Raw genomic sequence first — 26,883 nt, 5'->3', positions numbered from 1 at the left:
CAGGGTTTTTAAAGGTAAAACATATTACCTCTCATATTTTTTATTTTTCCATTGTGAGAGAACATACAGATTTTTATTGGTGAGAACAACTGAACAGACAACTCTAAATAAAGTATGTGGACAAGGTTGCTTTCACATGCATTGAAAAAATAATATATAAAATTTTATTGCTTTGATTAATTTGTATTTCTTCATATGGGCCAGACTTCAATTATTCCCCCTAGAAATACAAAATTAGACTTTATTTTAGAGTTGAAACTACATTCTATTCTTTACATGGACTATCTGAAAATATTTTTAAAATAAGAGTGGAGAATTTTAATGAGTGGAGAATAGGACTCATTTTATTTTTTACCAAAAGTGTATTTTTTTTCATCACAACTTGCTTTTATTTAGACAGTTTCTATTCTACTTTTTCTCTTAAACTTATTATATACTGATTTATAATATGCTTATAAATAACTATGATGAAACAAAATATAAATAAATCAAAAGCTACAAAAGTACTGAGACAGAACCAATGAAAATAGATCATAGCAGTGAGAGAGGGAATAAAAGAAAATTGGAATGATCCTGGCTTGGTTTTAAAAGGCCTGGCACACTGACAACAGAACATATAAGGTTTGGGGGAGATTTTATGCCTCTCTTCTTTTTCCATATTTGTCAGCTCAAATGAAAATTCTGTTTGCTATTGCACTAAGAGCCATTTCCTAGAGAAAGCAAATCTTCAACTTAAATTTCAATCACATGTGGAATTTTCACATTATCTTTTCATTTTGCAAAAATCAAAATGTAACTCACATAAAGTAAGTGTGCCTTCTGAAACTGCAATTTCCCGGCTTATCTCTGTATCACAGAGTGACTGAATCATGTTGTTAATTTATGGTACCGCTATCTACCTCTTGAATGCAAAAAAAGAAGAAACAGGAGTGACTCTTACGTGTTCCTAACCCAATGGTTCAAATTAATTAGACTATAATGTGCACATTTTGAGTAATACAATATTTTTCATAATAATTATATGCTATGGAGACATCTATTAAAAGCCTAAAGTGATCATTTAAATGCAAAATCTTTGATAGAACTCCATTATATTTTTCATACTAAATTAACATTACAGGCTTCTAATGGATGCTTTAATTAGGCATTGATGTTATCAGCAATATTTGGCAAAATAAAATCTGTCACTGTGAAATATTCATTATGTTCAATTTCTGTCAGTCAATATTAAGTATTTTCTGAACCTTATGATTTAAGAAGCTAAAAGCTAAGTGAGAAATTAAAAATCCCCATACAAACCTCCTTCACATGTGCTGTATAAAAACACATGGTTATTAGGCATCTTTTGTATTTCATAATTGCCAAACAACCCAGCTTCTTTCAGCCATCTATACTCAGCTTACTCCATAAGATGGTTGTATTAATGCTCCATAGAGTAAAAAACAAAAGGCCTCTCCTAATTGAAATACCTTTCTTTCACATAGGAACTGGAAGGAAATGTGCATGTGTGTGTATTTGCATGCACCATTCAGGAATGCTACAGACCAGACTGTGGGGACCAGGAGGAGACAGCCAGGCAGGGCCAGGGAGTGAACTGGGATACTGACAGAGAAACTAATGCACACAGGCAAGAGCAGCACTGGGGGGGGGGGGGTAAGCCATTGCAGGCCTGACTAGGGCAACACAGGGAAAGAAAGGTGGGTGCTTACCCGTAATTTTCCCATTGGCTTCCAAGGGGGGTTGCCAGCTCACGATGACAGCACGAGGCGCTTGCCTTCCCGAGTAATGACTGTCAGATCCTTGGGAGCAGAGGTTGGGGCTGCAAGATGAGACAGAGACAAGGCCTTGTCGTTGGTTATGAAAGGAAACAGACATTGTAAGACTTTTAATTATGATGTTGATGCTCAGAATCTATCATGAGGTGTATCATGGTTTTTTTTTTTTTTTTTTGCTATTTACAATTCATTTCAAGGTTTTGAAGAATTACATTAACAAAGATATAAAAATTTATGGCTTTTCATGGAAGTTAACTGACTTCCAAAAGTGAATGCAGAGAGAATAGGATGTGTGTCCACCTGGAGGAGATAAGCGCAGCTTATGTTTTCAAGTGAGCTCACAGTACAAATAGAAGAACCATTGTAAAAACAAGGAAATACATACAGACAGTGAGACTGATGGCTACATGGCTTCAAGAGACAGAATTCTGATACAACTGTGGTTTATAAATGAAAATACTGCCAGAAAAAAAAAAAGAATTAAAACCCAGGTCAAACCATGTTGCCTTGGGAACATGTTGGGCATCTTCTAAACAAGAAGGCAAATGTGAGACAGTAAATATAGGGGGTAAGAAGTATTCATGAGTGCATTCATATCCACCTGTGTGAAACAGGATGGCCGGAAACCTGGCTCTTCTTGAAACTATTTCTCCCACTGTTTGGCTGAAGAACATTTTAAATATATGTTCATTTGAAGCAAACTGGCTGGCCCAGTCCAATATTTTCCAGGCCTCTTCCAACTTGTTTTCTCACCCTTTATACTATGAAAGACAGTTTTCCTTCTAATTAGTTAACATGCTCCAAATCTACAGCTACAGTCTCTTTGTTCCCCTTATTTTGACACAGGGAGATTCAGAATACATCTAGGATCCATGTTTGGGTTCTGGAGGAAATATTTATGTATCCAAATATGAATCTGTGCACCACAAGATAGGTAGAAGTTGGTCTCTAGGTTAGAACTCATCAACACTCTAATCATTTTCTTCAGTTCTTCTGTTAGAGAATCTATACATTTTTTTACACTTTATTTCCAGTATCTCTTCCTGAGTAGAACTTCAAATATGAGCCAAATAGGAGACACCAATTATTCTCATCTATCACACACTATTTTCTTTCCTATGCCTGATGGTCAAAGTCACTGGGATTCCAGACAACTTCATTATTTGAAGTTTCACCAAAGTTTAATATATTGACCAGGTATGTAGTGTATTTCAATTTTTTTTGTACTGGGATTGAAGCCAGGGATGCTTAACCACTGAGCCACATCCCCAGCCCTTTTTATATTTTATTTAGAAACAGGGTCTCACTGAGTTGCTCAGTGTCTCCTTAAATTGTTGAGGGTGGCTTTGAACTCATGATCCTCTTGCCTCAGCCTCCACAGCCACTGGGATTACAGACAGGCGCTACTGTGCCAGGCAATATATTTCAGTTTAAAAAAAAAAAAAGAGAGAGAGAAGGTAGAAGACACAAAAGAAGAGGGAAAGAAATAGAATAAGGGGATGAGGAAGAGAATGACCAGAATGAAGAAAGAAAAGAGAGGAATAAGAGAAGAAAGCAGAAGTCAAGTGTAATTGTAAAGGTTTGCATGCATACAATATCATATCAGGGTCAGTATTGCAAGAAAAGCAGATTTGGTATAGCAAAATACCAGAGGCCATGCTGTCTTAAAGAAGATAGCATCCTGCTGTAAAGAGTTCATTTGACTTATTTTCTAGGCCATGATTAGAAAGATAATATAGAGTCAGAAATTGACCTAGACTATTATAACAGGTATCAAAAATAATTTCACAATCATAGAAGAAATTAATAGGTATGTCCTTTTAACTAGTCAAAATAGACTTTTTCTTAACTGTGTTAAAATTCAAATTGATGTATATTTAGAAGACAGACAAATGATGATGGATAGATTATTTTACTCAATCTGTTATGAAACATAAACTAACTCCTTAACTTTAGCAACCAAAATAATACATTGAAGAGTTGCTTATTTAAACAAGTCACCTAACAACTAAACTGTGCAAATTCTTTTCCATCAAACTTTGTGTAGGCTGGTGAATAGAAATTTTGGTATTAGGATAAATGGCTCAAATGTTTAGAATTATCATACGAACTGCATATTATTTCTTAATATTTGTGAAAGAATATGGCTTTAACTTCAAAGATCCCTACTTACCCAAGTAGTACAACTCTGGCCTGCTCCAGGAACATGGTTCCCAGAGGCAGGATAGAGGGAATGGTAGGGAAGACTACAGTGTACAACAATTCACCGGGGCAGTGAGTTTTAGTGATCTATTTCACTGCATGGTGACCATCATTAAGAATAATGTATTGTGTGATTCAAAATTCCTCAAAGGGTAAGTTCTCAATACTCTTACCACAAAAGAATGATAAGTTGATAAGGTGATGGACAGGTAAATTAGCTTAATTTATACATAAATTTATAATATACACATAAATCAAAATATATACATAAATCAAATTTTATAATTTGATTTATAATATATACATAAATCAAAATACCTTAGATATCCTAAACATATGCAATTGTTCTTTTTCAATTAAAAATTATAATGTATGTTGAAAAAACAGAAATTCTTCTTTGACTACCCAAACTCTCTGGGACAAGTCTAAATAAATAAATAATTAAACATCACCCTATAGGATTTATGCTTTGTTTATAGCTTCATTTCCCCTCTTGTCCCATGACACCATGCTCCAGTCATTTTGAGCCATTCAGAACTGTCTTTGAAACACATCATCTTTCTGACACCTGCTTGGTTATCTTTGCACATCTTGTTTCTTTCCTTTTCAAGTCCCTGTAATGGGTACCATTGATCCACACAGGACACAGCCATGCAACCTTTGATTTGTGAAACCTTTTTTTATTTCTCCAGACAGAATCTGTATTTTCAATCTATTTGCTCTGATTTCAATTTGCCCAAAATTTTGGGATTGTATTTCTTGAGTTACTTCAGGTTATTTTCAAAATGTTTGTCTTCTTGTTGGATTATTACTCTTGTCAAAGATACAGACTACATTCTCTGCCTTTTGTGATGAGTGCCTTAATCTCAGAGGCTGACAATTACAAATGAATACTGTTAGAAAACCCATAATTAATATCTTGTCCTACTAGACAAGCAGTGCCCTCTGTTATTTTTGTCTCTTAAACAATTTTCCTCACATTTGAAATTCTTCATGAAGTGCACGAATGGAGAGTAACATTCAAAATTTGGAAAGATTTCAGCTGAGGGAATGGTATTGGGCATTGTTACTTGGTCTGCCTGGTATCCCATCTGCTCTCCTCCCTGTTAGAGAAACTTTTCCTTTGGCAAACAAGTTCCTGTCTGTGTCATGAGCAAGGTAGTAACATCAGTTGGAAACTTCAAGGTGAATTCCTCCTATCCTGTGGTTAGCTAGGTGATGACCTGTCTTAAGATAGGCCACTTAGCTTCTCTCTTCTGAAAAAGTGGATTCTGGATCCAAGGAAGGAGAACAGTGAAATGAAGCCACTGTGGTACTTGGCAAGGACAGACCAACAATTCCTCATCTCTAAGACTGAGAGTAATGCTGGCTCCTGTCCTTTTCCCAGGCCTGATTAGTTCAGGTATCCTTCCGGTTATTTCCCATTTGCTTAATCAGAATAAAATAAAGGATGCACCATCTGGGCAGAATGAAATCTTTTACTTGAAAAATTTTGCCAGCCACTCTTATTCATGAGCCATTTCAGCACCTAACGGTGTGGCCCCATTCAGTCCTTGTGTTACTGATGAATTAAAAAGAAACCCTAGAGTCATTTCATTCCCCTTTCTCCTCACAGTTCTAAAACCTGCAGGCACCTGTGAATTACTTCTTGCTTCCCATCATCATCCCAGGATCTCATCCGCTTGCGATTCACACCTCTGTCCTGATCATTATCTGATTTGACAATCACCCTTTCTACTAAGCACATTTCTGAAAGCTCATATCTTTTTTTTTTTTCCAGCAACATGTTTCACCATGGGCCTCCCCACAAGGCCAGGAAGGCGATGAGAAATCAACAGGATGCATTTAGCAAGTCAGATGTTGGTGCGCACTTTGTTTATGAAAGGGAAAGTGAATGAATTTTTGTGCATTAAGTTGAAGTTGTACTCCTTTGTGGTGAGCCGTTTCTGTGAACTGTGGCCGCCATTACAAGATGGCGCTGATTTCCCCTGTAGTCTGTGACAAACAACTCCTTATCAGAATGAGTTGGCATGCTGTGACTTGGCACCCTGTGAGAGAGGTCCACGTGGCAGCTTTGCATTGGGGCTTAAGGTGCTTTATTAAGGCTGGGAGGGGCATCCAGGGGTTAAGAGAAAAAGTATCAGGGACCTGAATAAACGGCTGAAAGAAGATTCCTGAGTTGCGTCTTCCTTGCGGGCAAGGGGTCGCGACACTCCTTCTAGTCAGGGAAGATCAGATTCTTTTTACTCATTTAAATTTAACTACATTCATCTCCTTTCAAGTTAATGCAAGGAAAGGTCCTTTCTCATCTCCCAATAAAGCCCGGAGCACAGCACTCATTCAGCTGGTCTTATTCTTCCAAAGATGCTGTGAACACTGGCACCCAGGGCAGAATTCTGAGAGGATGAGCTATTCATGTAGAACATGTGGGCTAGAAGAGGAGGATGTTAACATTAAATTAGATGGACTGGAAAACTTCCTATACAAAGAAGTACCCACAAACATAAATACCTTCACAGTGGAGCTCTAATAGTTAAGGTAGTAGTCTGAAATAAAAATTAGAACTGCAACACCATAGGACAAATTCTAATGAAAAACAAAACTCAACTTATTCCGAGAAAAGCTTGATTGGCATAATATTTTTATATTTTCAAAATCTGTCATATAGTTTGCCCACAACTATAATATCAAGAAAACAATTAAACCCAATTAAAAAGCATATATTTTTCAGATGTTGGATTTGTGTGGATCACCAATGCCAAAGTATGTTGCATTCCTTTTAAAAATTATAAACACTACATTTATGATCCATAGTAAATGTAGCTGGTAAAATCTATAGTAAATTGCATAATCGTGTTCCATGATGTTGTCCCATTTCCAGAGTGAACGAGGCCATTAGGGCACTTCTTCCTATATCCAGCTGTGGTTCATTGGAGTGAAAATACAGTTGTGATTATTTTGTATTTAATCTCTTTCCAAATAGCTACCATGATGATGGTTCAAAGACATAACTGTTCAATGGATGGATTTCTGTTCTTCATTTAAATGTATTGAAGATTCATATTCAGATCTACTGAGCTAACACCACCAAGAAGCCACATACTAGACAGCCAAACAGTTTATCTAATCTATTGGAAATTTATCTTCATCTTTCCTAGAGTAGGGAGTATACCATTAGCTATAAATGTGCTACAAACTATAAAGGATAAAATATTTCATGTAGGACAAGGTGTAATTGAGAATCCACAGGGTGCCCATGTTTTGATTCACACACCACCTTCAGATGTCAGAAGGAGACATTTCGAGGCCAGAGTTTCTTCACATACCTGCTTCATAGGTGGTGGCATGTGCAGTCATGCTCCATGTGCTTGACCTTTTGTTTTTTGTTACCATGACGGAAAACTCATACATTGTGTTTGGTTTGAGGCCTGTTGCTGTATAGCTGAGACATGTTGTGTCTTCTGACTATACAAGTAGGAAAGAAGCAAAGAGGGAAAAAAAAAGACCTCTTATCAACCTCGTAAATCAAGACATGTAAAAAGACTATCGAAAAAGTCCACAAATCCCACTACCCTGAATCTATTTCAAAACAACAAAAGAGTATACAGCGATGATGATTCTACTTCTTTTCTGTCAAGCAGTTTACACAAGCTGATTACACATCTAAAACGTGATCAATAAAAATTAGGTATTATGTTCTTCAAAGGGCACTTAGCAGATAGATTTTCCTGAGTGAGGCAATAGGATTGGCAGGACAAACTCTACTTCCTTCTGTAAACTCTAGTTTTGGAAGGTTTCTGCCCTGAACTTAAATTTTTTTTTTTTATTGAAATCTGGGGATTTGGAGAGGTTAGAGTCAAGTATTTTCGATAGATCATCATTGTCATTGTCCACTGGTAACAAGGTTAATTTACTAGACTTCTAACGCATATTGTATCTTTAGAACAGACTTTAAGGTAGAAACTTTTAGTGCTTCCACAATCCATTTCGATCTTATAAAGAAAATAGAGCAAAAGCAGTGTTGTGCCATGTAATTTACTTTCTTTGTGCACATTTCACATTAAAGCAACATTTATGTACGTAACTGCAGCAATTGATCAGGACAGGGACACCAAATTGGATAAACACTAAAGGATTGCATTGGTGTGCAGTGCCATGTTTGTCTACTTAAGTCTTCTCTATCCATTCTCTGCCTTTTAGACAACAAACTTGAGTTATTTTAGTAGAAAGTAAATTAATTAAATTATGTCTTTATTGCTTACTCTAAACATCAAAATGGTAAAGAAGAAAAACATGTTAGTCTTCCAGGTTAAAGAATATTTTCCAGATGATCAGGCACATTCAAAACTGTTTATGCCTCTTCTAAATATCCACTATGCTTGATATTTAGCTCTTGGTCTTCTTCCAAACATACTCACTTCTACTTTTATATTTATTATTTTTGTTATATATCTTTGTCTTGAAATCAAGGAAAAAGTCTTTTTACCCATAGGGAGATGTCACAACTACTTTCACCTTACTAGTATTGTATGGTAAATCTTTTTTTATCCTACTGTGAATCTGTCTTGGGTTATGGCTATGAAAATCCTACATTTTGTTACAACATCGAATAAATATTTAACTGCCCTAATAACATTTCGATGACGTGCCCATCCATCCTATTAAAATGATGGACTCAGAAACATTTATCAGAAGCTCTTCTTAAAAACAGCTATAAAACTATGTATTCTAAATAAATGTAAAAATACTTGGTATAATCAGGAAGATGGAATTCTATCCAATAAAACAAAGTGGGTAGCTAGTGTGTGACATGTTGATGTACAACTTTCAATATTTCCCTCCCACATAGCCTATATAACACCTCTGAGAATCAGGAACACAAATAAGAACAGGGAATGGGACAACGAGAAAATATTTAACACCAGAGTCTATGGGTACCACTGGCACTTAGGAGCCCAGGAAGCAATGTACTTATATAACTTATAGAACATTCTATAAATACCATGCATTTACTCAGGGCTGTCTGGAAACTCATAGAAGGCTACTGCTTGACTTCTTTCACTAAGACTAGAAATACTTTGGAAAATCATGGCCAGTTGATTTTGTGGATATGGAACACCAGGGTAGTGCCTCTCTGAGTCTGTTTCCTCATCTGCAAAATGGAGATTACCAGGGCACTGAATGCATGGAAGTATTTAAAGTGTGAAATAAGTCATGTCAAACAGTGCCTGGCCCAGAGAAAGCATTTGCTAAATGTCAGCTATAATATTTGATGCATCATCTATGTTATGTATATCATTTTAGGAAAGTGTTGAGTTGTATCTTGAGGAATAAGATTGAGTCTTACACAACTGTCTGTGCCCTGCTCTATTTCCTGAAACATTCTTACTATTATCTGATAAGTACTGGTCTAATGTCCATGCATGTATATTTTGAATGGAGAGTCATGTAAAAGAGCATGTGATTAGTAACTTTGGTAGAAAAAAATCACAGAAAATTCCTCCCTTTAATCAGGAAAGTCAATTTGGTGTTTTGGATGATTTAAATATGCCTGTCAGGGGGGTGGCTGGCTCTGGGACTAAATGATGAATAAAGGTCTTCCTGTGGGAGAAGCCAGGGTGATGCCATCTGCTCATCTGGGTTTAGCTCTACTTCATCCAGGAAATTTGTCAAGTTACACCCCTTACCTGTGTCTTCATAAAGAAACACAAATATACTTAAATATGAAGAATCTTTACTTATTTTTTAAAGGATATGGGAATATTCCTATCCTATAGATGCAAAAAAAATGGAATCTAAATTACCTGACATGACAAGACATTGCAAAGCCAACTCTTGAGCCAGCATCATTTGACTCCAGGTATTTTCTTTTCTATTTTGTATATGCCTTGCCTGCCTTTTCAAGCTACAGTGGGTAAAGAGAGGAAGTAACAGACAAGTCTGGTTTGAAAAGCCCAAAGTGAAAATCAAAGCTTCTATTATCACTATTTGTAAAATTTATTCTGTATCTATGTCATCTATCTGCAAGAGCACCTATGTTCTTCTTTGACCTTGCTTTTCTCAACTTGCCCAACACTTTCTTCTAAACCTCCTCACCTCAGGATGTAAAGTGGAGTCTCTCTCTCTCTCTCTCTCTCTCTCTCTCTCTCTCTCTCTCTCTGTGTGTGTGTGTGTGTGTGTGTGTGTGTGTGTGTGAAGGGGAGGGTATTTTAGTCATTTAAAGTCTTATGTCAGAAAAGATGATGGAGTTTGGGATCTCACTTTACAGGCATTGTCTGTGAGAATAATTTCAAGGCTTCTGTGCTAAACATTCAACTAAATTCATTTGCCTCAAGACATTCTGGAGCTCAAAAATGTTCTGCAGAAAACAGTCATTGTCTTTTAGAACATTTCACATTCTGTCAAAGTAGCCATGGCCATTCTGGGAAATAAAGGTATCTACAAAATATGGCAATTATGAGCATAAAAACTTTAAAGTGGGAAAAGTACTCTTTCAATCCTAAAATTTACAATGGGTGATTTATACATGAAATGATTTTCTTAATATGCTCATGGTTTTTATGGTTGTCCTTTATAACAATATTATCTTTATTTGTGGTTCTAGTTAGTCTTAAATCTAACACTGACAGGGGACAGAAAGCATACTTACAACGTATCTTATATCAATGATATTATCTGGAGTTTCCTGAGGTGTTTTTTTCCAGTACCTGGTCTAGCAGGGCAGCAGTACCAAAGAATGCTGCTTTTTAAATGGTTTCAAGTAAAAATTGATTTATGATAAAGTGTGAATTTTATGGCATTTAAAAATTGAAAGATACTAGAGGCAGATCTCACTTGTCTACAGGAAGAGAGAGGCAGGCTTAGAGAATTATTAGTGGGATTTCGCTATTATCTCCAGGGTTGGAGTCATAAGTTCCCAAGGGACACTTTCATTCCCCCTAAATCACTTCCATCTTGAAGCTGGATTAAGGGAGATGGTAGTTCAGTAGAGGCACCAGTGGATAGAAGATTGAAATTCTCCCAGAGTGCTACCAAAGTAGGTTGACAAAGAGCAGAGATAAAAGGGGGTATGAAGACACTGGAGGGCCAGGCTTGAGCCACTTGATTCCTTAGTTGCTGTGTGACATTTATGTTCTTATTTTCAAAGCTTCCTTTTTTCATCTCTAATTGGCATCTTATAAGGCACTAAGCTTTAAATGTGTTTTCATATATTATCTCACTTGAAATAAGTTAAGAATTCTTTCAAGTAGGTATATCCATGGAGCTGAGTGCATAACTCATTCCAAAATGATATGTAATATGTTAAGTGAGAACAACTAAAACATACTTTTATTATTAAAGATAAAGAGCCTCCATGACCTAGAGCCATTATAGATACACAGAAGTGCCTGATAATCATTTGCTAGTCCTCTCATTTATTGTTTACATTTGTATACTGTCTATACATTCGAACCCTGTGACAGGTTTAGGTGGTAACATGATTGTCTCCGTAAATACCTGACTCTGTTAGAGTTTCTGAGGTTTCCTGGCTGAGATTTGAAAGTGGTAATGACAGTGCCTCAGATCCCTAAGGAGCTCTTAGGAGATTGTCAGACAACTCAGTGATGAGGACGAGAGCAAGGCTGGTGCCTTCCTCTCAGTTTGAGAGGTTTTTCTTCTACCACAGGAGGATGTTTTCAAAGCTAAACAAGAAAGTCGATGTTAATGGCTTAGAGTGCTCTCTAAGGATGTTATAAAAATACCTTCATGTTATCTAGTCCCAGTTACATGCTCTGTAGGATGGGTCTCTGTGACATTAGCAGGGCTGCCTTTGACGTCACCTAGATTCTAAATGAAGAGAAAAAAATACCAAAATCTACCCAGGAAAAAATTCCTGGAATTCTGCTATTTTCAAAGGAAAATGACACAACCCTGTACAGAATCCAATTATTGATACAAACCAAGCATCTGGTGCACTTCAAATAGCAGTTTGCAGCTCTTGGATGCTTTCCTGTCTTACTTTAGATTTGTTTAGATTTGTTTCCAAGACCTAATTATTCCATACTAATTTTAGATGTTAAGTTATTAAAATGTTTTCTTTTTCCAGGTATTACAGCAGCAAAATGATTTATGATAGTCTAAGAAGCATTTTTTTAAATGTATCAAATAAACGACAGTTCATTTTAAATTTCATGCAATCAGAACTTCACCTTGTACTTGGCACTTGCAGAAAAGCTGGTCCTCCACCGGACAGTGTAAAGACGCACCTCAGATGTTTTTTGGTTCTTGGGGACAGAGTTGTCTGCCCAGCTGACCCTCACAGCCTCGTGGGTCAGAGCCACAGCCTATACACCTACTGGTGGGAGCATGGGGGTGGAGACATCTGGGACGGAGGTGGGGAAATCATCAAGCAAAGGATAATAATCAACTGGGTCAGTGGGGTCTGGGTTAGAAAACCCACCAAATGAAACAAACAAATAAGTACACAAATAAAAGCGTTTAAAAATAAATATCAGTGGCAACACATCACAATGAGTTAAATGCATGGCAATAATGATGAAAGGGAACATGAGAAGAACAGAAAAAAATGCAATTAATTCCATCAGAAAACACATTAGAACAGCACTGTTATGTAATCAAAATGACATTTCCTATTCTTTGCTAATTTTCTTAGAGTACTTTTTAATACATTTGACTATCCCTACTGGTTATTTATTATAAAAGTCCACTTTTGGTGGAATAATGCACACTGCTTTTTCAAGATCTCTCATAGTATTTATTGATTTATTAAATAGAGAACTTAAAATAACAAGATAAAATGATGTTTCTGGCTTATTTTCTCCCGCAAAGAAAACAAGTGCCTATCAAACTCCTCAGATTTTTTTTTTCTTCTTTTTCTCTAAGTTGATTTAGATTTCTATGACACTTTCACTATTCTTTACATCTACATAAATATTGTTTAGGCAAGAAACTAAATAAAGAACAAAGCCCCCCACTAGCCAGACCAACCTGTATGGTTGTGACTACACAAAACCAGAGTGACCATATATATGTGGTCACCTGAGTCAATTTATGTTGGATAATTAGGTTTTAGAAAGCAGCTAGTGCCAGCAAGTTTTCTAAGAATGCAATCCTTAAAGAAACCGGAGAAGTGTCAACATTACCCACACTCTCCCCAAGTAATTAGCTCAGTTTTTAGTCTTGGCAGGCATTCTGATATTATACATTCCTTATTCTGAACTTTCAAGCTCAGTGGAAAGACTTCACATTTTTGGATGGGAAGACAAAATTACCTACAGATTGATGAGATCTGCACTGAGTGATGCATGTGCTTTGATCCATAATATAATGGGAATCTACAGAATATCATGTGTATTTTAATAATAATGCCAAAAAAAAATCCTTGCAGTTATCATGGCTGGGGAGATTACAATCACAGTGGCAACAGTCATAATTTTGAGCATTTTAACTTCCACTTAATACATTTACATTTTAAAAAATTAACCTTATAGTATGGACTATGAATTCTCCATAACAACAACAACCACAGCAAAGACAGCATAGCTGTCATGGGAGGTGTATGGTGGTGCCATACACCTAAGATGAGACCTTCTAAAATATAGCTTCTGCAGCAGCGGACAGAGCTTATTTTTTTAAACAGCCTGGTTCAAAGCTGAGCAGCTGGTGGCAGGCCCTGATGATTACTTCAGTTTGGCCACTGTATTTCAAATCCCTATCCCCTATTCATCATTATATTTTCCAATGAATGATTTAGTAGTTTACTGGTCTGTGGTGGTTGGAGCAAAATACAAAACAGAAGACAAAAAGAGAACAAAAGGAGAGAGAGAAAGAGAAAAGAGAGAAAGGAAGAGATGTAAGTTTAAAAATTTAATGACAAGAGCCCAGGATTTCCCCATTTCCTTTGAGGAATTTTTCTATTATGGGCTCCCAAATGGATTGATGGAATGAGGAATAGGGAACAGAAGCACAAGGCTCCATGAGGATCGGAGTCCTTCATCTTGACCACAGAGCAGTAAAGATGTCTTTGCCAAACTAAAGTAGGCCCTGCCTTGCTTTTATGTATTCTTGGCTACCTTCATAAGAATTTTATGAGGGGGGAAGTATTCTAACCTATAAATCCTTGTCTGACCTATTCGTAGTACAGGGCTACCCTCTTCCCTTTGTTTAATCTGGTTTTGTTGGTAAACATTTATTAACTCAGCTGTCTTTCATTGGTGCTACATGTAGGATTTGGACATGTAGCAGTTCTATTTAAATAAATGGTAAGATTCCATCTTTATTTCCAATTTTAGAATATAGTATCATGATGATTGTTATTAACTTTTCTTTAGTTAGTGTGTTTCAGAATATTCTCTCAGATATCAAGCAATACTATCCGTTGGTATTTCTCTATGAACTTAAATAATACAGACATTTCTGTTCTTGGCCAAGTTTCTTTGCTATTATAGAGGAACAATTGCTTTTTCAGGTGAGACTTTCATTCTACTCAGGACTTCCTCTAGAGCTGTACTAATACAATAACCACTAGTTACATGGACTACTTATGTTTAAATTAAATAAAAATAAATTTAAAATTTTTAAAATTCACTTCTTGTGTTATGCTAGACAATGTCAAGGGTTCACGGGACACCAGGGCCTCATGCCTACCAAACTGGGTAGAGCAATCACACAGCATTTCCAACAAAACAGAACATTCATGGATAGCAACAATTACTATAAATATATTTTACACAGATTGCAAGAGTCTTTTTCCTCTGTTATCAGAAACTACTTGAGTAATTTGATTTAAAACACTCTTTTGCTGCTAAATTACTCTTTTCCAGGTCTGTTTATTTGTTTCCTTCCTCTCCCTGGGCACCTTATATGTTCTGACTCTTAGTGGCCACATGCAAAAGAACAAATCCATATTGCCTCAATCCTTTTGCAAAGAAAAAAATCGAGTCACTTCCTAATAGTATGAACCTGGAGCTCAGGAATTTTCAGTCATTATTCTCAAGCTCAAAATTAACTTTAAAAATAATAACATGACTTTATATCTTTACACTGGACTTCATCTAAACATGGTAAAGCAATTGAGAATAAACAAATTCAGGCTACATATTTAATTATTTTGCTAATTTTCATTTGCCTTCCTCCCTTCTCCAGGTTCAAAATGTCTTGTTTCGCAACATGAAGAAATAAAAGACTTTATGGCAAAAATTAAACTCTTATTGCACTTGGCCAGTTGGAACTTTCAGCCGCTTGAACATGGATGTTTTCTGCCTGAGATGAGGATCCAGAGCTCACCCACATCTATGAGCACATACGTGTAGAAAACTCCAGAGCCTAATGCTTACTTTAGCTTGATGCTTTTATTGCCTTTGATATACTTTGTATTTACTTCATGTTGGCCTTTTTCCAAGGCAGCTCCAGGGAATATTCTGTAGAAGCTCAAAGACAGCATGTCTTTTACGTAGCACTATGAGACTCTATAACACATTTATTGATAGAGTTTCTCCCAGAACCTTAACCTTTGATTCCGTTTATTTGTCCTTTGTTCCTCATGATGTGAGGAAACATAACAAGATAATTCTTCCACTTCTAGGGAAGGGGTATTCTTTTCCTTTGGGAAGGGCGAGCTGCAAACAGACCTTTCCAACCTGTTACCAGGTTTTCTTTCACAAGAAAACTCATGTAATTTCCAACTTTGTTATTGCTTCATTTCTGATCCATTAGGATTAGAGTCATATCAGAGAAAAGATTGTTTATGGATCACTGGTGTTTTAGATGCCGTTCTGGGAATGGCATATGTTGAAAATTAAAGAATGATGGCAAATGTTAAACAGAAGTCGATAATGTCTCACGTGGTCTTTTGAGCAACTTAGCTCTAGTTTATTTGATCTCTACAAACTTTACACCTATTTACTTTCTCTTGGAAAACTGATTTTTACATGTTCCTTCATGGTCCATCCTTACGGTCTTTAGTTTTAATAAAAGAATAGAGCCTTGAATGACTGGTCTCAGTATAATTTTGTACAGCCTGATCACAACTCAAAGCCACCATGTCAATGAGCAGCTCCTTCACACCTTTAGCAGAGACCAGAAGGAGACTCACTAAGTGAAAACATGGAAACACTGGGAGAGTCTAAGTAGCCTGACATCTCCCCCAAACTCTGCTTCTGGAAGAGCCAGAGAATAGGGGGAAGTGAAAATTCTACCCATCATGCTGTCCCTTAATTTTCATTCTACTTCTCAATTTGCCTCATCGTTCTGATTCTGAATACAACACATCTGATAGTAAATATTCTCTTGGGCAATGCTTCTTATTTACCCTTCTTGAGAAATCATAAGACCCTTTGATGATATCACTAAAGATATATATATATATATATATATATATATATATATATATATAAAACCTTCAAAGATCAAGGAATATATTGACATGGGTTCCATAATTTGCAACCCACTTTGAGCAGATCTCAGACCTTAAAACCAAAGTCCAAAGACTCAGAGAGACTGGGATAACAACTGTTCCTTATAAGAACATCTGGCTGAAATCAATAAAGTGATCAATAAAGTTCCAGGAACCAACACAAACAACTATCCATTCGTATAATAACTGTGTTCACGAGGCAGCCTATGCATGGAGTTTGTGGAAAGGGAAAAACCAACTGCAGAAGGTATACGTAAATGTGGGCAGGAGCAGAAGCCATGGGATCCCATGGCTCAATTTCTAAGTATCCCTACCCATCTGGACTTCCCAATCTAGGCACTATTGGGGCTCTCTTCTCCTTGCTGACTCAGATCTTTCTATTCATGAAGATCAAAACAGCTGAGAAGTTAATAAGGCCTGAGGTGCATGGGACAGGAAGGGATAGGCTCAAAGTGTGACTTAATCAGATGAAACTCCTGCTTCACATCTGGGTTTCACACATAAATCTATTGGAGGGAGTGGTGAACTGAATTTTCCAGGAGCTATGAACAGCCCCAACAACCTGTGCTCATTCTACATGGAGTGAGCCCAGTCTCACTAACAAACAGCTTCCATAAAGGGCTGAGATCTCGCCTTCTTCTCTGTGCCTGTCTCAGTTTTTCTCCCACTGTTTGGCTCTTGCTTGCTGCCTTCAGAACCCAACTCATATCACTATTCTAGAGGAGACAAGCCCTGGAATCAGCCAATCCCTTTCATATCGAGAGCCCCAGCACCGCTGGGATGAGCTGCAGGCCCAGCTCAGGAGGAAGCCACCTGTGTGACTCAACCTAGTCCAAACCAGCCCCGGGAGATTAGCTGGAGCTTGTCATCTTAGCTTGAAGGTCTCCGCAGAGAAGAAAAGTGTCCATCTGAGCCTCTGGCAGCCTCTTATCAGGAATGTTCTTCCCTAAATAGCCATAGTTTGAGACATGGTGCCCAGGAGAATGAAGACTCCTATCAGGCTCAAAACTGTGATGCAATTGGAATGACAGAAAGGAAGGAGACTATGCCCTCTATGTCCACGTACCAATGTATACACTGTCCTCCCTGTTAATTGTGCAAACCAATGAATCAAAAATCTCATGTGCACATGTGTACACACACAAACCACACACACATAGAAGACTCAGGAGATAGCTACACAATACATTTTTAAAGTCCGCCCCCCTTTGTTTACCTTTTGTTTTATTTTGCTTCATTGTCCCTTTCTTTGCCATCCATCACACTGCCTACCTTGTCACCAGGGGATTCAAGATTTCGGCTCACCTGTGATGGATCTGGTGGTGGCGCTTTCATACAGAGGCACGCCTTCTCCGGCATTGTTAAAAGCTTTTAGGGAGATTACATAATGCGAACTGGACTCTAGAGAGAAACGAAAACAATGTGAACATGTTGATTTATTTAGTGTACTGAGTATGCAGGGTAAACACTTTCCTGAAAACAAGTTTAATATAATCTATTAAGTAAATTGTTGTTTGAAAACGAGACTGTTGGACTCTGGGAAGAACGTGGCAGTGATGGATGGAGGTAGTCGGCCTCCCTGATTCCTCTATGAAAACTTGGGAAAGACTAGAGAGAAAACCAGAGGAAGTCCCATGCTGATAACAAAACTAGGTGAGGAGGTATGTCCCCAAGCCCCCAGATGAAAGTGGGTGTGAGCAACCCAGGGACAGTTCTGCCTCTCCCAGTTTTCTGTATCTGTGTAAAAGAAATGGAAGGCGACCATCAAACCTGAAAACAGGATAATCCTAAAATAACAGGGAGGTAATTCTGACAAATTCAGCAGAACAGTTTGAGAACAGCAAAGATAAACACTTGAAACTGACCTATAAATTCTTCTCTCCCGACAGTGCAAAAACTGTAGGAAAACTACTAGAAACAGAAGTAAAATCTGAGCAGGAACAAAGTAACAGGAGTGGAAAGAGGAGAAAGTCCAGATGGAAGCAGAAGAAAGGGAAAGCAATAAAACTCTGAAAACAAGCCTCTGGTTTGGGTTTGTGTCTTCACTGGCAAGCTCTTCTGTAAAGGGCCCAGATAGTAACTATTTATTTTTGAAGATGACATGGACTCTCTCAGATACTGACTCCTGGTCATTTGTATACTACTCTTCAAAATGGGAAAACCATACTTATTTGGTGGCACCAATACAAAAAACCAAACCTAGCCTTGGTTCACACATGGCCTGCAGTTTGCTCAGGCCTGGTCTAGTAAAAGAAAAGGGAATGGACCTGTGACATTTAGAAAAACTATTTGAACTTCTAGAGGGCTGGGAAACAACTCATATCAATGTGAGCAACAAATATTTCTTGTAGTAAAATCCCTTACAAAGGTACCTTACGAAATATAAAGAGGATGATATTCCTACAAACAAGAACACATAAAAAGGATCGAAGCTGGGTGTGGTGATGCACACTGGTAATCCCAGACATTGGAGGCTGAGGCAGGAGGATCTCAGATTCAAGGCTAGCCCCAGCAACTTATTGAGGCCCTAAGCAACTTAGAAAGACCCTGTCTCAAATTAGAAAATAAAGGGAGCTGGTGATATGGCTCAGTGGTTGAGTGCCCCTGGGTGGTTCAATCCCTGGTACCAAAAAAAAAAAAAAAAAAAAATCAAAAGTAGAACAAAAGCATACAAGAAAAGTAACAAAAATTACAGGTTTCTATTTATTTCAAAATAAACTAAACAATTGAGGAAATGATATCAGATATGAAAGATCAATAAAAATCAGAAAGAGAAAAACCTCAAATTGAGATGGCATAACTCAAGAAGAAATTGAATCTAAATGGAAGAATTAATCTTAAAAATAAAGGGTAACGATGAACAAAGTAAACACAACAGGTAGAAAAAATGAAGAAAGAATAAAAAAGGTTTTAGGAGGATTTGACAAATATTAAAATTAGACAATGAAAATCCAGCACACAGATAATAACATCAATCCTTGAAGAAGAAAATGAAATAGAACAGATTATATACACTACAATTGTAATTCACTTTGCTGATATGATCTTTAGGGCATGTAGATAAGAAATATATGACTTATGGGGGGATTAGATGATTATCAGGGTTTCAATAGCAACATTTTTTTTCCCAGAAGGAATTAGCATAAATTAATTTTAGACACTCTAGATCAGAAAATGTAATTCAAGGATTTTATAGTCAACAAAAGTTAAATGTAAATATAAGGAGTAGAGTCAGACTGCGATTAATTTGCAAGCAATCAGGGACTATTGTTTCCCTGATCCCCAGAACTAGGAGAAAATGAGCTTTAGATATTCAGAATGACCAGAGGACACAATGACCTAATAGCTAACCGCTGAATAATAAATTTAATGAACTAAGACTAAGAGCAGGCTAAAGAGATTTTATTTTTCAAGGGCTACACATTTTGAGGTTATAGAAATAACATAATGGTAAGACAAGACTAAGGGAGAATAGGGAAAGTATATGCAAAAACAAATGTTTTCATAATTATTATTGATGTCTATCCCTATTATTATTATTATTATTATTATTATTATTATTATTCTCAGAGTAATAGGGGATAAAGCCAATAAGAAAACTTCAGATATTCTATCACCTACTGTGTCCTTGAGAACCAGTCATTTGTGTCAATGTAAGGACATACAGATGTAATATAGAAAAGTTAAATATAATCCAGTGTTCTTGAAATTGAATCGGAAAAAATAAGTTTAGTTCAGAAAGGTTATGTTATAACTGTTTTAGTTCTCTCTACTGCAGAAGTCTAGAAACATTGACTCAATATCAACAAGCACCCCTACTACGCAGAATGCAGTTTTGAATAAAGTAAGTCCACCACAAGAAACAAGGGGTTATTTTGAAAAACAAAGACTAAAACAAGGACAATCTGTGTGTACATCAAGGTAAGAGCTTCAGTGTATTCAACCCCATCAAATTTCCATGAATGCATGAATCCAGAGATCCCTCCTTTGAGAAGAAACATGACTATGGAGCCCAAAACATCTTGGCATACCATACATGGACGGGAAGCAAGTGAGGATTGAAAGGTTCATTTCAAATGGACTCAGGAGTCATTTTAAAGAGTTCCTCCCCCCCCCCGCCCCCCACAAATAGTGGAATCAAGGAGGCAAGTTCCTGGCTGCTCCCTGGTGAGAAATCAAGAGAGCAGACAGGCAGCTTCTCTGCAAAGTGGGTGAACAACAAAATAAGAGTGGGGGGACTTTACCGGAATTTAAAACTGAACATTCAAAGTAGACCAGGGATACAGGAGGTTGGATAGAATAAAATAAGGAAAAACTCCCCAGCAGCATAGCTGCTGCCATGGTTGAGCCAGAAGCACCAGCCAGAGTGGTCCCTCTGTGAACATAGTGGAGAGATAAGGGAACTAAAGGAACCCAAATTTTGGGAGGCCCAAGGCGTGTCTGCATACAGAGTGTTTAGAGACCAGTTATATTGCCCAATAAATCTGAAGGACACACTGCCCAGTATTCATGTGCAGGGGTTGAGGGTGCCAGCCTCCACCTCTGGCAGTGTGTAGAGAATAAAGGAAGGAACCATTTTTGCAGCTGCATCATGGGGGCTGGCAACTGAGGGAGCTGATTCATGGGAAACCTCAGTTTGGCCTGAAATACAGGCCCAGTAAACACTCACTGCATGACACAGAGTGTGCTTAAGTGACCAGGAGAAAATCAAACATGGAGCAAGGTTTATGCAGAGGACAACTGGTCTAGGAAACCCACCTGGCTCTACCCCTCCCTGTCCACTCAGACTGCTTGCAGAACCTGCTGGGAGAGATGTATCTGGCTTGGAACTCAGACAGGTGCAGGTGGGAGAGATTGTTTGGAGACTAAACCCGAGACCCAGGAATGTGGGGTCCTCGGGTGATGTAGGGGACTCAAAATTGGCTTGCCAGCACATGAGTGAAACCCAGGGGGTATCCCTGGGGTATAGTCTTCCAGAGTGGACCAGCAAGTACTGGTGTTGGAGGTGCACTCATTTAAAATCTCCTGACCAACTGGAGCAAAGAGTCTGGAGCCCACCTAAGCCTAACCCCTGCTTCCAGGAACTCTGCCTATGGGAGTACCTCTCTCACTCCAGCAATCCAGAGGGTGGAGCATTAGGCTCCAGTTGCCTCCACCTCAAACTGATAAGAGAAGCTGGGAATATTTTGAACACCAATGGAAAGAATTCTTTAACTGTGCATCAACATTTTTTTTCTTTTCTTTTTTTTAAAAATTATTTTTCTCTGTTTAATTTTGACTTTAATGGTACACGGACAATTATACATTTTCATATTTTTTTCTCATTTTAGCATTTTTAGAGCCAGTTATTTTTCATGGATTGGTTTTCTTGTGAATTAAGATGCTTAATTACTATATTTTAGTTTTGGTCTGTATTCTTTTGTTTTTATATTTAATTTTGAAAGAAATTATTCTCTTTTTATATATTTTTCTTTTACCTATCTATATTCCTTGATTCTCTGTTTTCTTCAGCTAACAGCCAATCTCTATTGTTCTCCTTTTCACTCTTCCTTTAATTCTTTACTTCTGCTTTCTCTCCACCTTCCTAATGATCATCACATCCTATATCACTCTGTTTTCTCCTTGTCTACCTTTTAAAATTGTAAACTCTTTTGCAAACTTGCTGTTTTTATTATAGGCAAAAACTGCTGATATAATTTCTGTTTACTGTGATAATTAACATTGTAGACTATTTGGTTTAATGCTGTATATAGTTTGCATTGGTTGTTGTTATTATTTGTTCCCCCCTAAACAGTTAGGTACTAGAAACCTTCAGGAACACTATGATTCCACAGGGTAGAATCTCGACTATCTCAGATCCATACTGTTAGATGAGTAGACACACAGACAACATGGAAAAAAAACAATGGAAAAAAATTGCTCTAAACAAACCAAGATACTCAAATAACAGAATCAATTGACACCACGGTGGAAGAAATATCAGAGGAGTTCAGAATGTACATAGATAAACTGATCTGCCAAGTAGAGGGCTGTATAAGAAATGAGATCACAGAGGAAATATAGGAAGTGAAAGATTGTTTCAATAAAAAGGCAGATATTCTATAAACAAACAAACAAACAAAAACAACAACAAAAACCCAACAAGCAGAAATCCTCAAATGAAGGAAAAAAGAAACCAAATTAAAAATTTAATTGAAAGCATCCCCAACAGACTAGACTACTTGGAAGACAAAACCTCAGGCAATGAAGACAAAATATATAAACTTAGAAACAGACCTGAAGACAGAAGATGTTAAGAAACCATGAATAGAACTTCCAAAAATTATGGGATAACAGGAGAAGACCAAATTTAAGATTTACTGGGATAGATGAAGGCACAGAGATAGAAACCAAAGGAATGCACAATCATTTCAATGAAATAATATTAGAAAACTTCCCAAACCTAAAGAATGAAATGGAAAATCAAATACAAGAGGCTTATAGAACCCCAAGTGTACAAAATTACAACATACCTACCCCAGTGCACACTATAATAAATGCCTAACATACAGAATAAGGATAGAATTTTAAAAGCTGTGAGAGAAAAATATCAGATTAGATATACAGAGAAAACAATTCAGGTGATCTCAGCTGATTTCTCAACCCAGACCCTCAAAGCTAGGAGGTCCTAGAATAACATATACCAAGCTCTGAAAATAAATCCATGCCAACCCCAAATCCTATATCCACTAAAAGTAAGCTTCAGATTTTAACATGAAATAAAAACCTTCCATGATGAACAAAAGTTAAAAGAATTCACAACTAGAAAGCCTGCACTTCATAATATTCTCAACAAAATATTCCATGAAAATGAATTGAAAAAAAAGGGCATGGGGGACCAGCAAGGGAGAAACCACACTAAAGGAACAGTCAATCATAGGAGAAGCTAATTCAAATTAAAAATTAGAAATAGAATAAAATGACCAGGAAATCATATATCAATAAGAACCTTGAACATTAATGGCCTAAACCCATCAATCAAAAGACATAGACTGGCAGATTGGATTAAAAAAACAAGACCCAACAGTATGCTATCTCTAATAGACTCCACTCACAGACAAAGACATCAACAGACTGAAGGTGAAAGGATGGGAAAAAACATATCATCACACGGATCATGTAAGCAAGCAGGGGTTTCTATCCTCATTTCAGATAAAGTGAACTTCAAGCCAACATTAATCAGAAGAAACAAAGAAAGACATTTCATACTGCTTAAGGGAATTATACCTGAACAAGACATAACAATCATAAATATGTAAGCCCAAACAATGAGCATCTACATACAAACCTGTCTTTACCACATGTACCTCAAGTAGAGCATTAATCTCTAGGAAAGGGGTTGGCGTAGTGGCTCAGTGGTAGAGTGCTTGCCTAGCACATGTGAGGCACTGGGTTTGATCCTGAGCACCACATAAAAATAAATAAATAAAAATAAATAGATCATGTCCAACTACAACTAAAAAAAAATTCCAGGATATATAAATTCAAAAAACTTAACAAGAACCTGGAAATGATGGTGCATGTTTGTAATCCCAGTGGCTCAGGAGGCTGAGACAGGAAATTGCTAGTTCAAAGCTAGCCTCAGCAACTGCAAGATGCTAAGCAACTCAGTGAGACCCTGTCTCTAAATAACATACAAAATAGGACTAAGGATGTGGTGGCCGAGTGCCCCCGAGTTCAATCCCCTATACTCCCGCCCAATATTTTTTAACATGAAAAAGCCACAAATAACCCAATCAATAAATGAGCTAAGGAAGAGAACTTCACAGAAGAAGGACAATCAACAAATAATATAAAAATATGTTCAACATCTCTAGCAATTACAGAAATGCAGATCAAAACTACATTGAGATTCCATCTCACTCCAGTTAGCATGGCAGTTATCAAGAATTTAAAAAACAACAAGTGTTGGTGAGGATGTGGAGGGGAAAAGTACACTCATACATTGCTTGTGGGACTGCAAATTGTTGCAACCACCCTGGAAAGCAGTATGAAGATTACTCAGAAAACTTGGAATGGAACCACCATTTGACCCAGTTATCCCACTCTTTGGTATATACACAAAGGACTTAAAATCAGCATACTACAGTGACACAGCCTCATCGATGTTTATAGCAGCTCAATTTACAATAGCTAACCTATGGAACAAAACTAGGTGCCCTACAATGGACAAGTGAATAAAGAAGTTGTGGTATATATGGAATGGAACATTACTCAACCTTAAAGAAGAATGAAATTATGGCATTTGCTTGTACATGGATGGAATTGAAGAATATCATGCTAAGTGAAATAAGCCAATCCCCAAGAATCAAAGGTCAAATGTTTTTTTCTAATGTGTAGATGCTAATTTACAATAAATCTAGGGGGTTCTAGGGAAGAATAGAGGTACTTTGGATTAGACAGAGGGGAGTGAAAGTAGGGAAGGAGATATGGGAATAGAAATGATAATAGAATGAATCAGACATTATTATCTTATGTGCATATTAGGATCACACAACCAGTGTGATTCTACATCATGTAAAACCAGAAGAATGAGAAGTTATACTCTATTTATGTATGATGTGTAAATGAAGTCTAAAATAAGATTTACATCTAATATAATGCATTCTACTGTCATGTATAATTAGAACAAAAAAAGGTTAAAAAATGAAAGACTCTTATGATCAAGGATGTGGGTGATGGTCTAGATATGAGATGTCCCCCAAAAGCTCATGTGTGAGACAATGTAAGTATTTTCAGGGGTAAAATAATTAGATTATGAAAGTTACCCAGTGGATTAATCCACTGATGAATTAATTCGGTGGTAACCATAGGCAGGGAGGCTGTGGCTGGAGGAAATCAGTCACTGGGGGTATGCTTTGGGGGTTTTATATTTTGTCCTTGGTGAGCAGAGCTCTCCTTGCCTCCTAGTTGTCATGTTCTGAACTTCCTTCCTCAGCCGCATACTTCTGTCATGATGCTCGGTCTCACCTCCAAGCCCAGAGCTATGGTCTCCAGCTATGGACTGAACCTCTGAAACCATTGGCCAAAATAAATCCCCCCCATTTAAAGTTGTTATTGTCAGATATTTTGGTCCCAACAGCAAAAAACTAACTAAAAGAAGGACAATTTGAAGATACTTAAAGATAAGAATGTAATGAATGAAAATCCATCAAATATCCATTAATAACACTAACTTATAGAGATATTTAAAATAAAAACAAAAGGTCATTTCTGAAGTTGACATAGGAACAAATTTCAATTTGAAAAACTCGTGAAGAATCAAACATTTATCATGTTTTTCTTAAATAAACTCTCAAGATGCAACCAAGTAGCATACAATGGAAATCATCTACTTCTAAGTAGTGAACAAATAAATACCAAACAATAGAAGTAGAATATTACTGTTTTTCAGCTCCAATGAATGGACAAATATATGCATTAGGCTTTAATAATTTTTAAGATAAAAGAAAGATACCCAGACACTAGATGCCTCAGGATAAAAAAACACACTACCCACTCCAGTATTGCAAAAGGGATCAAATCTCCTTCATTTGATCAAGCCTTTGGATCCAAATGCCAGTTTGCAGGAAAATGGAGTAAAGAAATATGTTGAACTCTAAGATATAATCACTCATTAATCTATACATGTGCTGCTTGTGGTTTTTTGTACCTGAGTTTAATATCACTATGAAAAAAATAATTTAAAATGGGTATGTTTATCTGTCATACTGATCTCTGAAAATCGATTAGGTGGATTTTTCTTCACATCATTTATATGTGACATAAATATCAGTGTTAAAGATTTGGGCATTCTAAACCACAATGGCCCCCAAATCACAATATAGCAAGAAGTCTAAAATAAGATTACATCTAATATAATCAAATGCCTTCCATAGAGGGAATTGCTTCCCCTCCAAAAGAGAAAATCTCCTTATGTATATGCATGTTATCAAACTAGTTTACTAATAAGAAAGTAATAAATCGACAAGTATTAAATGTTCCTTAAGACCCAAGACTACTTGTAAATATGTACTTCTATTATTATCAGGATACTAATCGATTTCAAATATATGATTCATCCACACAATGGCAATACGAACATTTACATTAGGTTTGAACCTCATAAAATATGAGATTATTTTACGTGGTTCAAGTTCTATTTGGTTCAACCTAATACATCTACATAGCTAGCATTTATCTAGGATTTATCAAGGGAGCAAGAACAAGGTCAGGGATTTCAAACCCCAATGCTTAGGAGCTAGGGTTGTTTTGTTTTTTAGATTAGTATATTGTTTTAATGAGAAAGTGACAGAGATGGAAAAGGAGGAGGAGGAGGAGGAGGAGGAGGAGGAGGACAAGAGGGAAGATGGGAAAGAAAGAGATTTAGCATCATGTATGGAGCACAGAGGGGCAGAGAGGCTCCTAAAAAGTAGTGAAGTGAAACTACTTTCCAGGCCCAAGATGTCATCA

At 37.0% G+C, this 26,883-nt stretch overlaps 1 protein-coding gene across 1 annotated transcript in view; it reads right to left on the bottom strand.

Moving 5' to 3' along the window:
• Positions 1–26,883, bottom strand: part of LOC144255055 (netrin receptor DCC-like) — a 235,181-nt gene that overhangs the window by 53,430 nt on the left and 154,868 nt on the right. Inside the window, 5 exon segments of the mRNA XM_077799094.1 lie at positions 1,710–1,767; positions 1,770–1,819; positions 7,304–7,442; positions 12,167–12,399; positions 17,698–17,793. Of these exon segments, the coding sequence (XP_077655220.1) occupies positions 1,710–1,767; positions 1,770–1,819; positions 7,304–7,442; positions 12,167–12,399; positions 17,698–17,793 (576 nt within the window).

This window comes from Urocitellus parryii, chromosome 5, assembly GCF_045843805.1.
Source record: "Urocitellus parryii isolate mUroPar1 chromosome 5, mUroPar1.hap1, whole genome shotgun sequence".
NCBI classification, from domain to species: domain Eukaryota; kingdom Metazoa; phylum Chordata; class Mammalia; order Rodentia; family Sciuridae; genus Urocitellus; species Urocitellus parryii.
Note: the sequence above shows the minus strand (reverse complement) of the source record. Positions and strands in the feature narration are given on the sequence as shown.